The sequence below is a fragment of the Hippichthys cyanospilos genome, chromosome 13, assembly GCF_059441005.1.
Source record: "Hippichthys cyanospilos isolate Australia breed blue-spotted pipefish chromosome 13, RoL_Hcya_1.0, whole genome shotgun sequence".
Taxonomy (NCBI): Eukaryota; Metazoa; Chordata; class Actinopteri; order Syngnathiformes; family Syngnathidae; genus Hippichthys; species Hippichthys cyanospilos.
In genome coordinates this window covers 16,047,470-16,063,857 of record NC_142381.1, presented here as the reverse complement: position 1 = coordinate 16,063,857, position 16,388 = coordinate 16,047,470, and the positions used below count along the sequence as shown (strand labels likewise).

The 16,388-nt window shown below is 37.9% G+C and overlaps 3 protein-coding genes across 3 annotated transcripts in view; 1 reads left to right on the top strand and 2 right to left on the bottom strand.

The window, feature by feature from the left end:
- Window positions 1-1,311: 1,311 nt before the first annotated feature.
- On the bottom strand, window positions 1,312-4,897 carry LOC148414016 (serine/threonine-protein phosphatase 2A catalytic subunit beta isoform-like). The gene is made up of 7 exons (XM_088430961.1): window positions 4,712-4,897; window positions 4,344-4,553; window positions 4,085-4,258; window positions 3,912-4,001; window positions 3,679-3,840; window positions 2,281-2,399; window positions 1,312-1,609 (listed from the first exon to the last, which is right to left on the bottom strand). The coding sequence occupies exons 1-7, from the start codon at window positions 4,853-4,855 to the stop codon at window positions 1,537-1,539; spliced, it is 972 nt and encodes a 323-aa protein (XP_088287087.1). The 5' UTR covers window positions 4,856-4,897; the 3' UTR covers window positions 1,312-1,536.
- A 1,143-nt stretch (window positions 4,898-6,040) lies between these two features.
- On the top strand, window positions 6,041-13,513 carry gcna (germ cell nuclear acidic peptidase). The gene is made up of 12 exons (XM_088431692.1): window positions 6,041-6,361; window positions 6,431-6,611; window positions 6,677-6,749; window positions 6,833-6,879; window positions 8,259-8,325; window positions 8,425-8,495; window positions 8,579-8,983; window positions 10,369-10,537; window positions 10,612-10,756; window positions 10,840-10,975; window positions 12,335-12,539; window positions 12,614-13,513. The coding sequence occupies exons 1-12, from the start codon at window positions 6,278-6,280 to the stop codon at window positions 12,837-12,839; spliced, it is 1,809 nt and encodes a 602-aa protein (XP_088287818.1). The 5' UTR covers window positions 6,041-6,277; the 3' UTR covers window positions 12,840-13,513.
- A 1,137-nt stretch (window positions 13,514-14,650) lies between these two features.
- The window catches only part of cetn2 (centrin, EF-hand protein, 2), a 3,322-nt gene continuing 1,584 nt past the window's right edge, over window positions 14,651-16,388 (bottom strand). The window contains exons 4-5 of the mRNA XM_088431933.1: window positions 15,943-16,080; window positions 14,651-15,871 (exon numbers count right to left, since the gene is read on the bottom strand). Of these exons, the coding sequence (XP_088288059.1) occupies window positions 15,782-15,871; window positions 15,943-16,080 (228 nt within the window). The 3' untranslated portion in view covers window positions 14,651-15,781. The remainder of the gene's footprint in view (window positions 15,872-15,942; window positions 16,081-16,388) is intronic.

Sequence of the window (16,388 nt, the reverse complement as noted above, 5' to 3'; positions counted from 1 at the left end):
GAGGGACAATTATACTTCAACCTTTGCAGTTGGCTTGAAAACGCGTTTATTTTTAAATACAACTTCCGGTAAGGTGGAGGTCACACACGCGACGCGCATTTATTTATGCAGTAAGATTTTCCTAAACAGTTTGACGTCCGGTGAAGTTTTTCTGGTCACAAAGAACATTCGAATGTGTTAAAAATATAGTTTTTGCTTAACGAAAACTACTGTACTTTGTTTTTCAAAGATTATCCCGTGTGATCTTTTTTTCAGACATGCACCTCCTACCTAACTTGTGCAAAGGATTTTGGGGTGAAAATAAAAAGAATTAGAAGTGTTTCACCATTTGTGTCTTGATTTATTAGAACTAGCAATTTTCTCTACAACATATTTGAAAAAATTGCACGCTTTGTGATTAGATTTCATAGTTTTATGAAACCTTTAGAAAAATTAAGGGTCAAAGATATTATAAAGGCCTTTGGGTGAATAAATTGTGTTTGGATAGGTTTCGGCTAAATTGAATTGTAAAAATTGACAGAACTAATACACACACATACAGTATATGTGTGTTGTCTGTAGACATATTTTCTTCAGTAGATCGTTGTTCATTGTTCTTTCTTACTTGTCTCCTGCAAAATAGCATCACTAATGAAAATATGCATAACTATAAAAAATAAATGAAAGACTTACGTTCTGCAATGGATTCACTGCCATGCAATTTAGTGATGTTATCTTCTGTTCCAATCAGTTTGCTCTTGATTTGAAAAGAAAAATGAGCTTCTCTTTGCATCAACACAAAAAAACAAAACATTGCCCGCCGCCTGCAGAAACGATTCCTCTCATACCCACATTTGAGAAACTGGCAAAAACCCAACATTGGCAAAAATTTACATTCCTTGTTAATTCATTACTCATAATTATTCATTCAGCTTTTAATAGTTTGTTGAATTTATTCTTAAAACATGAAATGTACAAAAGCAATAAAATCTCAGATGTTTTGAACAGCTCTTGTCATCTATTTTTTTTTTTTTTTTGTTTTACCCCCAAAAATGGTAAAAGTCCAATCTGTACCCTTTTTGAGGTGTTTGGCATTGGATGTTTCACTTTATAGTATTTTGGGACTTATATGACCCAGCAAAGGAATTATGCTTCCCATGTGCCCAATTACATTAACAAATTATTCATATATGTCACGAGCATTTTGGTATGTATGTACAGGGCAGTTTTTAATATGCAGTTGTTTCTTTTTTTATTCTTTGGCATCCCTGCTTGGTGAAGCATTTCTAGGCATATGCGTTTCATTAGTGTCTGCAAAATATGAAGTCATCATCATTAAGCACTATTGTATTGTGTTTAAAGTCTGCTGCCATTGCTATGTGACAAAGTAAAAGAGTGCATTGAACAGATGAATTTCTAAGCAATGCAAATGTCCTAATTGTTTTGCGTTGCAACTCTTTGAGACGTGTCAAAGGTGATGGTTGAGCTCCATTCTTGCAGTTTTACAAAAATCGTCTGGCGCACATTTGTTGATCAGTGATCACCATGTGGAGCGCTTTAGAGGAAGTAGTCTGGAAATCGCCACGATGATTGGTGCTCTTCTTTGCGTGGGGCGGGGTCAAACTGTTGGCTGTGAGCATAGATATCTTGTCAGTATAAATATGAATTATGGAATCTGAAACAGCTTCAGTCACTATTAACTCATTCAAGCTCAAAAACGTTTTTTTACGTTTTTTTGAGTCCAGACATTCAATCCCACTTCAATGATTTTCACTATTTTGTTTTCAAATGTTTGGCTAAAGGAGAGTCTGAAAATGACTAGATCCTAAAGTAATTTATTACTTTTATTTACTACTGTACTAAAGATTACTTTAAAATTTAAGTCTTACACTCCCAAAGACATATTTTTACATACCTTTCAAGCGTCTTAGATATTTAATTTCCGGGTTCTTTGTTCATTTGCTTAGTAATTTATTTATGCTTTAGTATCCACCTAAAATTGATAGCTTTGGCACTTAATTATCTAAAGGAATCAATTACTTTAGTACATATTATCTAATGTAAGCAATTACTTGAGTACTTAATGATTACTTGAGTACTTAATTCATTTAGGAACAGCCATTTTTAGAACTCTCCTTTAACCCAACACTTGAAAAAAAAAAGTCAAAAATGTAAATAAGGACCTTGGATTAAATGTCTTGATTCTAAAAACAAACAAAACAACAAACATAAAAATACGTCTTTGGGATTTAATGAGGTAAATATCCTACAAAACTGGATGAATGGTCGAAAATGACTTACAATGAGCAATTCAGTGTGTCTTCAAGTTCCATGATGGCTGCCTTGTTTCCACAACGATAACAATAGTTTGGCGCACTGAAGATCGTTACGACATTTTTGTCATGGTACCAATTAAAACCCTGTATTGGACAAAATAATATGAGCTTGTGGGCAAAGTTAACTTGAATCTGACAAAAAGTAATACCAAATGAAAATATACAAACAAATAACTAGTAAACATCAGACATTACTTTTCAATGGTAGCTAAACTCAAGCTCAAAATGGGATGCTAGAAAAACACAAAGACAAACGGCCATTTACACTAACAAACACACATAAAGTCAATTTGGATTATCCATTACACCCACCATGCATGTTTTGGGGATTGTGGGAGGAAACCAGAGTACCCGTAGAAAACCCACGCGGGCACGGGGAGAACATGCAAACTCTGCAAAATAAGGCTGAGCCTGAAAGTGAACCGGGAGCCTCGGAACAATGAGTGGGATTTTTCCACTGTGCCGCCTCCAATTAATTTCAATTATAAGCACACAAAAAAAGTCCTGCCTATACAACAGACATTTTTTCTTAAATCATAGGTCGAGTAATTAGTAATTTTGCACCCAATGAGAGGCTGACGTTTCACAGGACACTCAAACATGGTTTCGAGACACATGATTGGCTCCCGGCGCAACCATCAACCAATGAGGGAAGGAGTTGTAACGTACTCCCGCCCCAACTCCCCCCTTTAGACCAAGAGGGAAGTGCTGGTTTCAATCACAACACGCACATGCTGTTGGATAGACGCAAGGGAGAGGAGGAAAAAGCTTCACCAAAGCCTTTTAAATCTCTTACCTAGATTTCTTTTGTAATAAATTGGAACTTCAAGTGTAAACTCTCATTGTTATCCTGTTTGGTCATCTACAACTTTTTACTTAAGACATCTGGGCCCCGCTAGTATAACCGCGGCTCTCCGTGAAACTATAGCCACTTAAATTTGATTTTGCCGGATGGGAAAGGATAACAGTACAATTACTGTATGAGGTTTAATAAATGTATGTACTGCAGTAATATTTGTCTTAAATGTGTACAGTCTAGTATGAAGACTTTTGACATTTAAAAAAAAAAAATCAGGTACCCACATAACACATGCATGAAAATTCTGTGGGGGACGCTACTTTGTGGTTTTTCACTTATCGTGGGGGGGTTCTGGTCCCCATTAACAGCGAAAAACGAGGGATCGCTGTATTGTCATATTTAGGTCTTTAAAATTATGTGACTGTTTTTTTTGTATTAGTGGTATCAATACTTGGTATCAGTGCTATTAGTCCATTGTTGATTGGAAAAAAATTGGTATCAAAAACTCCTAGAATTTCTGATACAGCCCACGGAATAGATCCCGTTGGATTTCATCTATTGTACCTCCATTTCCAGCTGGTGTGCTCGTGAAACCAAAGTGAGGCCGTTTGTATGGTTAAAAGTCTCTGTGATGTCCTGCCCAAAAGTGTAACCGGCACCACGGAGAGATATGTCCCATCCATAGTGCTCGTCTGGATCGGACCACAATAAGTCACACATTGGACCCTAAATGTGGAGAAAAACAAGTGTTGATCTTGATCACTTGGACTGGCATTATCTTGTGAAGTCATTTGTACCTCGTGAGGAACTTCCTGTATGCGATCCAGCGCTCGGATGTTTTCCAATGTGACTATTGATGGAGACAGTCCTCCATGTAGGCACAAAATCTTGAAAGAAAAAAAAAGGAAAAAAGAAGAATTCACTTTCCTCACCTCGGTGTGATTCATCTGAATTTTGGAAGGATTCTCACCTGGTTATCAACCAAAGCAGTCAGTGGCAAATAATCGAAAAGATCAGTAAAGTACTTCCAAACGTTGACGTTCCCGTATTTCATCAGGCATTCGTCGTAGAAGCCATACACGTGCGTGAGCTGCCTCGTTTCATGGTTCCCTCTCAGTATTGTGATCCTTTCACGAAACCTGACCTGTGAGCCACATGTTCACATCTCAACCAATCAGGTTCTCCGCTCCTTACTTGCATTTGCTATCATAGAGCATCCTTTTTGGTACCTTCAGACAAACAAGGAGTGTGACCGTCTCCACAGAATAATAGCCTCTATCCACATAGTCTCCCATGAAGAGATAGTTGGTGTCCGGGGGTTTCCCGCCAATCTTGAAAAGCTCCATCAGGTCATAAAACTGACCGTGAACATCTCCACAAACCGTCACTGGACATCTCACCTCCTGAACGTTTGACTCTTTTTGCAGGATCTCTTTGGCCTTGAAACAAAAGCAAGGAAAGGCCATTAAAATGTATAAAATGAAAATGAAGAAATATATGTTTCAGGACAAACTCAATCATGAACATTATTAATTAGGTTCAAAATAGCAATAGGTGTAAAAGAATTTGAATATTGTTTATTTCCCTGGAGTCGTACCCGTTCGCAAAGTTCGTGGACTTGATTTTCCTTGAGCTGCTTGCACTCAATGAGCTGTTCAATCCATAAATCCAACTCTTTGCTCACTGACTTGTCATCCATGTCTGAGTTGCTGCCTCCTTTCAAATCCCAAAGGAAAATCATGAGGACAAGACAAGCAGGCCAAACCTCGTCCTAACAGATTGAATCAGAGTTAATTTAAGTAATGTTTACCCTTCGTCATCACTTCAAGGGACATGCTCGCTTTTGTTTGTATTTTTACATCATAGAATTAACGTCACCTGAACGTGGGCTTTATTTCAATTGTTATTTTGTTACCTTGCCTGCCCTCTACTGGACAAACTGGAATACTGCATTCATCGACATTTATTTTCTGAATTGCTTTGAGAACAAACAAGTGATTTTTTTTTTACACACAAAATGAACAGTTTAAGAATCGGACTGACCGTTTTTCTCCATTTACCAATTTTAGGTTGCGATCAAAAATAGAAAATTGGAAAAAAAAAAAAGATCGTCCTTTTGTTCATACATTTCCTTACTACTTGAGAATCATTGCCACTAGCGATTTCTAAAGCTGTCATTTATTTTTTAAAAGGGTTTGTAAACGTTTTCCCTCCTAATTACGCGTTTAAGGAAAACGATGTATGATTATTTGTGCTTTTTTTGGCCTGTAGGCGCAGCGATGGTCGCGATAGTTTGGTTGCACAGCAGAAGTTGCACTGTAACCACTGTTTTCAAGCGAAAACAGTCTCAGACAGAATCTGAATGATAAGAGATTTTCTTTGAACCCCAAAGCTATTCGGAGCAGAAGAGCTCACCATGAGCTCATTTTCATTTGTACAATATATTTATTTACATGATTGTATTTATTTGTATATTTTAAATATTGTTACCCTTCACCAACTCATTTTTTCCCAGATCTTGTTCATTTCTGCTGTATTGGATTTTTTGTAGTAGGCTACATCTAATTTATGTACATTGTTATTGTTAAATAAAGTTATTAAAATATAGCTCTGAACCGAAATACACTCGAATGCAGCCATTTTAAGCATCGTAAAATACAATCGTGGGACACAGTCATTTGAAGAATCGGCCTGGAACAAAAATTCAGTGCAGCGCCATAAAGTTACCGAGAGTCATATGGCGCCATAGAGTCATACCCCCACTTTGAGACGTATTCATATTCACATGCTAAGAACGTCTTCGGTGATTGGATATAAACGTGTAACTCAAACCTTCTCTCATTGGTGTATTTGGTATGACGCAAAGGCCAACGAAATTCAAATTTACCGTCTCCGAAAATATACCTTCCCGTCGTCCCTTTTTAAAGCCTCTGAGTACTACAAGTAATTCGGTATTTTTTTTGGAAGATTAAATAAAGTTAATGCTTAAAATAATGTAAGGTTTAGTAACGCTACTTCACTCGAACGCAACAAAATATTTTTGCGCTAAGCACGACCGAGTTAGCATGTTCATTTAGAGACATGTTATGTTCTTTTCTAGCTAACATGCGATATTAAATGTTTCTTATTGTTTTGGGCTGGGGTGTTTTTTGTAAAAGGAACGATGAACGATGGCAGTTTATTTGAACGGGTTTCCAAAAAGATTGGCTGGACCGGGGATGATTCGCAAGACAGAGCAGAAAAAGAGGTTTGTGGTTTGTATTGCGAGTTTGTATCGCCTTCATTTGTATTAACTCATTTGTTTTCCATTATGCAGGTGGTTAAAACGATTGGAAGACAATTCCAGAATGCCGCAATTGGGGATCATTTGGTGCAGCGATCAGTGTCGCATGTTAACTATCTTTCAGAGGATGAAGATAAGGAGAATCAGCAGTTGAGCACTAATGCATCAAAAAACACCGTTTTGAATGACTCCAGTGATGATGAGTTTGATCAAAGTGAGTGTGATGCTACATCGGTACTAAGTTGGAGCTATTTTGACTTTGTCCTTTTCATTCCTTAGTTCTTGCAACTTGGAGCACTCCAAGAACGAAACCTAAGCCAAAGAAGCCATGCAGTGCTGTTAAGATAGACCGGTAAAATACAGTATTCTCATTTTGCTTTTTTTACAGATTAATATGATTTAAAGTTCTAATATGTCCTTTGTTTACAATTCAAGTGTTGTTGCGGTGATCTCGGATGATGACAGTGATGATTTTGAAAGATGTGAGTAGACATTTTTGCTGTACATTAGTATAATAATTTGTGGTTCTCTCTCTCTCTTTTAACACGATTTTTTAACACTACCTACAAAAATACAAGCAACCAAAATGCAGCTATTAATGCTGTGTACAGAAGTATAGGACCATATTCACAAACATAAATTTAATTCTAAAATATATATTTCATATCTTTGTAAATCACTGCAACATAATGCAATTTGAATATTAGTGTTGCACTTAAATATCAATCTACCTGTTTTCTCTACCACTTATTCAGCAGGTGAGTACAAGGCTAACTATTAGAATAAGAAAATCAGTGTAGATTTAAAGATTTAATTCATTTGTATGGCATATAAAAGTACTGAAATCAATGTTTGACTCATTCAATCCCAAACACATGTTTATGTATTTGTTAAGACCACAGAGACTCATTACCAAGTACTTATGGATATATTTTTTCAAATTTTTTTTATGTGTTTGGCTCAAGGATAGTCTCAAAATGGCTGTTGAATTACGAAGAATTTTGTAATTAATGAATTACTAAAGCAATTGATTACTTTTGGGTCTCCAGTACTAAAGTAATGGATTTAGGTTCTAACGTAATCACTTACTTTAGATAATTAATTAATTTGAGTTGTTGAACATACAAACACAACACAAAAAGAAATAATAAAAAAAAATAAAGAAGAACAAAAAGCATCAACAATAGATATAGCAATCGATTACCTGTTCAAAATGAGTAGGAAGTAGTTCAAGAACTTGTTGGATCGTGCCCCTTGTTTTCCTTGTTCCTTGATCTTGATAACTTTAATGTATAAAATAATTCATTAGAACTTAATCATCTAAAGCAGTGCTTCTCAATTATATTTCACCAAGCCTTTCCGAGGAAAGAGAAAACTTTTCGCACCCCCTCTTCTCACCGCTCTGACTATAAATAAGATTATTATCGATGAAAATTGTACAAGTATACTTCAACTTATGTCCTTTTTAACAATAACAAAAGAAAAAAGCAATTAAAATTTACTTTCAACAATTTAATTGTTTTTTTTTACAGCGTTTATACAGGTTATACCTTAATCTAAAACAGAAAAAAATAACCAAGTGCATCAAAGTGCCTGAAACAACAACAAAAAAATTCTTACATTATTTCTTACATTATTACAATTACACTTCACTTCTCGATATTTGAGAAGCACTGATCTAAAGTAATTGATGACTTTAGTACTACAACCCAAAGTCTTAGAAAAATAAAAAAATATAAGTACTGGAGTCTTAAAAATGTAAAAATTTGTCTTTGGTAGTGAATGAGTTAAATACAACTCTTAAAGATTACTTGTGCAATTATCCTGACATAATGTTTATCTTTCTGTGTGTATTTACTAGTCTTGGAACGTGTGAAAACTCCTGCTACCAAGCCCAGGGAAGTATCTGAGCGCGGAAGTGACGACAGGTGACGAGCCATTCAAATTTGCATTTCTGTGTTGCTTAAATTGTGTTGTTCAAAAAAACTTTTTTTTTTTTTTTTTTTAAATCTCGTTTGACCCAAAAGCCTTAAAGATTTCATTGTGGATGACGACTCATCAGACGATGTCTTTGTTCGAACAAAATCATCTATTAAAGGTATTATAGATCTGATTTGCAATGATATCAACTGTGTTTAAAAAAGAAAAGAAAAAGTCATTGTTTCCTCATTTTCCCTTCAGGGCGTAAGAAAACTCCATCCACGCAAAAAACATTCAGAAGGCCACTCTCTCACTGTGCCTCCCCTGTTTTCATCAGTGATAGTGAAGATGAGGAGGATAATATTGTTATCAAGAGCACTTGGAGGACTCGCCGCTCAAAGCCCAAACCTCTGCAAACACCTAATGAGACCGAACCAGTGCCTTGTGACCAAAAAGATAGCCCCCCATCACCGTTTTTGCCTCCTGCCTCCCCCTTCACCATTCCTCGGCCAACTCACCGTACAGCCCTACTTTCTCCCAAGCGTACACTTTCAGCTCCTTCCAAGATGGACGACTCTTCTGACACCGAGGAGGAGTTTATGTCCCTACTGGAGAGATTAAGAAAAAAGAAGATACTGACTGACTCCTCTTCCAAAACTAACACAGGTGCACATTTGTTTTCTTTCAATCTTTAGTTTTTGTCCTTACTCTCAGTAGACACATTACATTTTCATTCGCGATACAACATTTCACACACAATGCTCAAACCTACATTTAAAGCTGTGCTCTCAAACATACAGCCCATGGGCCGTCTCTGGCCCGTAAACAGGTTTATTCCGGCCCGCGAGATGATTTTTGTAATATAAAGTATAGAATTTAGCTGAATTTGTTTTCAATGAATGAGAAACGTAATGTTTTATGATTAATAGTAATGTTAATGCTTTATGATGAACTCATTCAATGCCAGGGACGTATTTTCACGTTCTGAACATTAAATCCCAGATACTTAAGTAAAAGATCGATACTTAAAGTGACACTGTAAGATTTAGATATTTTTCCATAAAGAGGAATAAATTAAATTATAAATTCAAAAAAAAATTGCAAATCGATATGTTTTTAACAGTATGTTTTAAATATAATTGTAGCTCTAGTTATCAATAAATTATAATACATGGGGGGGTGGCACTTCTCCGTTGTTTAAAAATTGTTTAAAAAAAATGTACATTTATTCCCATTAAAAGCATTTCTGTCTACTGAAAATGATCACCTCAATGCTTAGGTAATGTCCAATCGCAGCTCACCTGTTGGTCATCTGACATTCATAAGTTGAGCTGTGATTGGTCATCACCGGAGGCTTCAGCACATTTGATGTCTTTACACCAAGTAGCAAAAGGTGTTTGATAGTATTCTTTAATCAGAAAAATAACGTATCATAATAATTCCAGTCAACACAAACATTTACTTCTGAAAGCAGTTGAAAAGTTAAAGAGATTTAACATCATAGTAACGAAATAAACATCTTACTCAAATTCCTAGAAGTAGATGTTTATATTCGTCAACTGGGACACAATTATTTTCTGCCACCGACATTTATTTGTCAAGCATGCTTTTCAAAGCATGGATTGGGTTCCCAACTGTCATAATTTCCATGAGAGATCAGCTTTTGAGCCCGAGATCAAAGATCTGACGGTAAAAGCCAAAAAATAAAGTGCCTCTTCTGCTTGACCTTTCTTTTCACATCGCTTTTTGATCAGCAAAAAAAGCTTAAAAATGGCTGATAATGTAAGGAACTCTGCTTTGAAAACATCTGGCATTGAATGTGTTAACATGGTGTTACTTTGAATTTTCATTCATAGTATTGTACACCCTGATAATAGAGGATACCAGCAAATTGGGGACAGTATTAAACACAACTACAGGTACAGAGAAAAAAACCTTTCAAGGAGGATTTTTGGGGGTGTGTCATTCCTTTGATTTTACTTTGCTTGTATGCTGATAAATGATGTGAGACGAGACTGGTTCAAATCTGTCAACTTTGTTATTGAGTGCAGAGATTAGCATGGGCCCACCTGTGTCACTTCCACCCGTAAAGAGACCGCCTAAACCCAGGTCCACCTCCGCATTGGATGATAAAAGTTTTGATGCAAAGACACCTGGGAAGAGCAAGACCCTGAAGCCCACATTGAGCCAGACCGAGCCCAGACATGGTCACATCAGCAGGTGCGTCTTCGACCTCTCTCGATAGTTCTCAACATTCCACCGAATCGTCATAACACCTGTTTTCTGTCTTCCAGGCTTGCAAAATGCAAAACCCCCGGTTGCTTCTTGGAGTCCCTGTCAAATCCCGAGTCCTGCTACTGCCGCAATTTTAAGCGAATGAAGGAAGAACTTACAAGCAAACTGTATCAGATGTATAACACCAGTGTGTTTGATACGAAGGTATCCATTTGTTTCATCTTCTAATTATGAACATGATTGTCAATTTATTGAATGAGTAATGGTATGCTCGCTGACATTTCTAGCTCCCTATCAATATGTCGGTGACTTGGAACAAAAAAATGCGCAAAACGGCAGGCTACTGTATCACTGGACAGGACCGAGGTGGAGGGAACCGTCACGCTCGTATCGAACTGTCCGAGAAAGTCTGCGATTCTGCAGGTACTTTTTGATGGTGCTTTTAGAGTTCAACCAGAAAAATTGTGGATGGAATTTGTAGATCAGTGAAAGATTTCACCTTAACGCCTGGGTGTCCGGGGATTTTTCACTAACCTCGTCTTATCTCCCAACTTTGAAAGGGTCATAACATCGTCAAATATAAATATAGATTTTTTTTTTCAACCCCTCAAAATGTTCAATGGCGTCAGTCCTATCCATACATCTGTATATTTACAAGGCTTTTTCGTTTCGAAGAATTTTCATTTCGTGAGAAAAAAAAAGTTAAGTTATTCAATGCTGCAGATTTCGCAGATGGGAATATGTGGATATAATCTTATGCATTGCATGAAATAAAACGCTTCCCTGTAGCAAAACAATAGCTTTCCTTGGATCACAGCCTTTTGTCAACTACAAATCCCACAATGCATACCAAGAACCTTGCTGTATGGGAGTCCGGCTAAGCCTCTCAATGAAATCATTGAAAGGCTTGCAAAAGTCATAAGTAGCCGCTAGCGCCCCCACGGTGGTTTTTGCACCCTGTTCACGAGTTGCTGTTGAGAGGGTTAATGTAAAAATCAGGGGAAATGCATGATAAAATACTGAGTTTTCAATATGTCCAAAATTGACAATTGTTCTAATTTGCCCGGTATGGACGAAATTTGACATCTGCAGAGGTGTAACTCTCGACCTCCCGTTTGCAAGCGTTTAGAAGGAACGGCAGGACACATATTGAAAGTTTCCATGTTTTGACAAGCTATACAAAATTTCAGACTCCAAGTGGTTTTTATTGTATGATTTTCCTTTGATATCACACATCAAAAACATCTAAAAGCCCGACTTGGATCAAAATTTCCCCCGGGGTTTAATGGGGCCCCAAAAGTCAACTTTTGGAAGCTTTTAACCATGCTACAATGTCGATTCCTCACCCTAAACAGGCCCAAAGTGTTATTTTCCTTCATTGATGCGTTTCTAAGCATTGCTTGGGTTAGGGTTAACCCTAACCCTAACATGACTGAGAAAAATTCATGACAAAAAGACATTTGTACACACCTTACACTGCTCGCGTACTCCCTGTGCAAGAGTAAATACACTCCAACTTTGTCTACAACTTTTCGATTTAGTTCTGGAGTTGAGGAAGAATGTTTTGCACCGAGTCGACAATGTTTCATTTATTAGCCACAACGTTTTTAGAAAAAGGCGAAAAATTGTGTTTGGGAGCACAAACTTTCCGTTTTCGTCACTTGCGGGTGGAATTTTTGTTGTGAATACTGGATTCCCATGTTTTATAGGAGGAACTTGTGTCTGAGTGCAGTCTAAAGTATTCGCTCCAAATATTTGATCAAAGCCGTCTTCCACTCCTAGATCGCCTCCGAGACACCCTGATCCACGAGATGTGCCACGCTGCCACCTGGCTGATCAACGGCGTGAGAGACGGGCATGGACAATTGTGGAAAATGTACGCTCGCAAGTGCACCCTCGTGCACCCGGAGCTGCCCATGGTGACTCGTTGCCACAGCTATGACATCAAGTTTAAATTCCAGTATCAATGCGTCAAATGCCAGAATACGTACGTAGTTCACCAGCATTTTCAGATGAACTATTTTTCGTGGCACTTGCTTGATGCTTATCTGTTTTTGGCAGGATCGGGCGCCATTCCAAGTCCCTGGACACCCAGAGGTTTGTGTGTGCATTCTGCACAGGTAAACTCGTCCTGCTCACGCCATCCAAGCCTCGCCCTACTACGCCTTTCGCCAAATTTGTGAAGGAGAATTACAAGACTGTGCGCCAAGATCTGGCCGAGCAAAGCCATCGGGAAGTCATGCAAAAACTCAGCGCTGACTTTGCCTCTAAGAATAAACTTGAATGAGTCCAGGCCTTTTTAGGGAAATGGACCACGGCAACGAAACGACATTAGTACCTGCTGGATGTCTGCAATGACGAGTAAAGGCAGGTAAAATTTATACGTTTAATTGTGTTTGTTCAGTTTAGGTTTGTGATGTTTTATACATGGTTGACAGTTGTCAACTGTCAGGTGTTTTTACTTGTTGATTTTTTATCAAACTGTCAAATTTTTAACTAGAAATAAAGTTTGTATTGTTTCTTTCATAATCAAATGACAAAGTTATTTTAATTGGAACCAAATGGTTACAAGTCATATTCATTCATTCATTTTCTATAGCCTGGGGTGCACAAATGTTTTTTTTAGGGTTACTCAGATGAGTACCTGGACATAGTATTTGGTATGCACCCTTTTTTTTCACTAAAAACAGTCTTCCTTAATGTTATTCTCAGTGTTGCTCCCACATTAGCAGCACGCCTTCTGGGTGTGCACACAGGCAGCATGTATCCTCGAAAAGTATCATAACTTTGTAACATATTTTTTAGAACATACCGTGTTCTCATTTATTTGCATTTGTTTTCTGTGCTGAATGGATATCTTGCTACTGTAGTTGACACATTTGATTGACATGTGAGCAGAGTGGTGTGGGAGAGTGAGAGATGTGGAGTGAAAGAAAATAAATGATAAAAGACTTGATTACACACTGTACCTGTCACCTGAATGGGACTCATGACAGTCGCCTTTGGAGACCCAAAAACCCCTTTTTAAGGCTTACAACTCTTTGTTATGATTTGGATAACTGAACAGATCGGGTTCTGTTTGGGACCCAGTTTAATTAGTCCAAGAAAGTAGGAGGTACATTCTCCGTCAATTTTAAAGTAACAATGTAAATGATCTCCTTCACATCTTTACGACAATAATACACTGCCCCGACAGTCAGTTCAAGCCGCTTCGGTAAACAAACAAATCTTAGAATAAGAAGACGTGGGACGCGCATAATTCGCCTTTTGAAAAACGAGAAGAAAACAATAACATAGAGCTTCCAATGTTCCTGCAGTTTGTCTCGCTAGCAAGATGGCGATTAGCCATTAGCTTGTTTGTTAAGTTGCGCTACATTCATGTACCCATTTCATACTTGTGAAATAAAGATTTTGACCTTGGATCAAATTCACCAGTTTTGTCTGCTAGCTGAAGACATGAGTGGTAAATTTTCCACGAGATTTAGTCTTATGTGTGTTTCAAGCCATGGCACATCTTGGAGCCACTTCTCTGGGGGGGTGTTAAGCTCAGGCTCGGTTGTTGTCATGAGTGGAAGTTATGCAAATGCAAGGGTACGCAAATGCATCATGACGAGCATAACATTACACATCAGTGTTTTCTGTTGCGCAATCGTACCACTTATGTGCATACCTGTCTAGTGCTCGCTTTCAGAGTTTCAGGAGAGCTGGAGCCTGTTCATATTCGCATTGATACCTACAGAAAATATGGCACAATGTTTCTGTAATCTGTATTGTGTATCTATATTTGTCTGTATTTGGTACACGCAGCATTCACTTCAACCTGTTGAGCCTGGAAGAGGGCTCCTCCCACCCGTGGTCCCTCTGAAGGTTTCTGATTTTCCCCAAGTTGGGGTTTTTGAGTTTTTCCGTCCCCTTTTGGGAGCTTTGAGCAGGGGATGCTGTTGTGTAATTTTGACGAAAAGAAGTCTTCACCTGTGAAACCCTTTGAGATTTCGGTGATTCGGGGCAATACAAATAAAATTTGATTTGAGAAAATTGAGTCGCATTGTTTTAGGAATATGGTTGAACAAAAATCATCGCAAGAATAAAAACAATGGCAATGCTTAAAGATATTTATTTTTTCTGTACTCTAAATAGTGTTCTTGGATTTTCTTCATGCAATATACAATTATATAAACATCGAAAAATACAAAGCAGAGCAAAACTAGAAACAGCAGGGCATACATAATGTGCAATGATAAAGGCAGTCAAGTAAGAATTTCAACGTCACTTTGACGCTCAAAATAAAGTACAAGCTCAAGTTCATTATTCTATGCCATCACTAACTGATGGGTGCCTGATCATTGTTTGACAATTAACTGCTCATACAGACAAATAATGATTTGAAGTGTGCCTTTGTTGCTTAGAAGGCTCTATAGTTCATCAAGAAAATCTGCAACGAAACACGAGTTTGGTTTCACTGGTTGTGTTAAACATGCTTATCAAAGCCGGGGAAGTCTATTTGTTGAGACAACATGCAAACCAGACAGCAGGGAACAGGGGCAATGATACAGCTTTGTTTACAGCGGGTCTGCTTGCCATTTGTTTCCCATTCAGTTGCCTTGTTTTCTTTGTTGGATCTGATGATTCTTGGCCAGTCTTGCAATTTTCCAGTCAGTGCTGACAAATGGTCCTTCAATCTATTCAATTTTAAGACTGACTCTCAGTTCGTCAGCCTTTGAGCAAGAAAATGACAGGCATTGGACAGTTGATGAATGACAAGTAAGATCAGCTATCTATGGTGTCATGTCAAATCTCCGCTCCCTGCCGGCAAGTATGCATGTTGTCACGACAAATAGGTTCCTCCAGATTTTATAAGCTTGCTTTAATACAACCAGGAAATTGAGAAGAAAAAACACATTTGGTTGCATTTTTTTTGCTAAACCATGTATATTTTACTTCTCAGTCCCACAGGCTCACCTAGGAACACAACACAATAATATGAAAACCATTTTGTTTATCATGACGAAATGAGCTGTATGTAAAGCAGGCACTGAGATTTTTCCCCCCTCCACTATATCTTCACAAAATTTATGCAGCATTCTGAACAAGAGCATTTTGCACATTAATGGACCTCTTTTATAAGATCAAACACAAGTCACAGCCAAATTTTGACAATACCATACTAAAAACAACATTTGAGAGGATAAAATCGTTAGGCAGCTTTCAATGTAAAACCAAATGTTCCCATCAGTACAGGCAGGTTTTTTTCATGATCCTTAGAAATTCTTGCTGGTTCACTTCTCCATCGCCATCTCTGTCAGCCTCCTCGATCATTTCCTTCATGGAGAAGAACGGGGAAGATCTGTCATTTGCTCGCCAAGTAATTCCAAAAAAAGAAATTGTCTTACCTGCAGCTCTTCATCTGTGAGATTTTCACCAAGCTCCTTCGCGACTCTTTTCAGATTCTTGAAGGAGATCCTACCGGTCTCGTCGTCGTCAAACAGGCGGAACGCTTTCAGTATTTCCTCTTTGGAATCTTTCTCGGCCTTGGATAAAATGAAGAACGGTTTTACTCGCCTGTCAGGTCAATGTGGAACACTTGTATTTAACATCTGTGGGGTTAAGTGGAGATTTAGAACGCGGTCATACAAATGGCCCGCGGACCACATTTGGTCTGCAATTAGATTAAATCCAGCCTGCAAGATGATTTTGTGAGCATGAAAAAAAATGAATAGAACCAAACCCATGAATCTGCTGTCCATAATTAATAGACAAAAAAACAAATTTTACAGGCAATGACCTAATGAGCACTACAAGTTACAAACAGTACTAAATAGTTTGCTGATCATTTCAG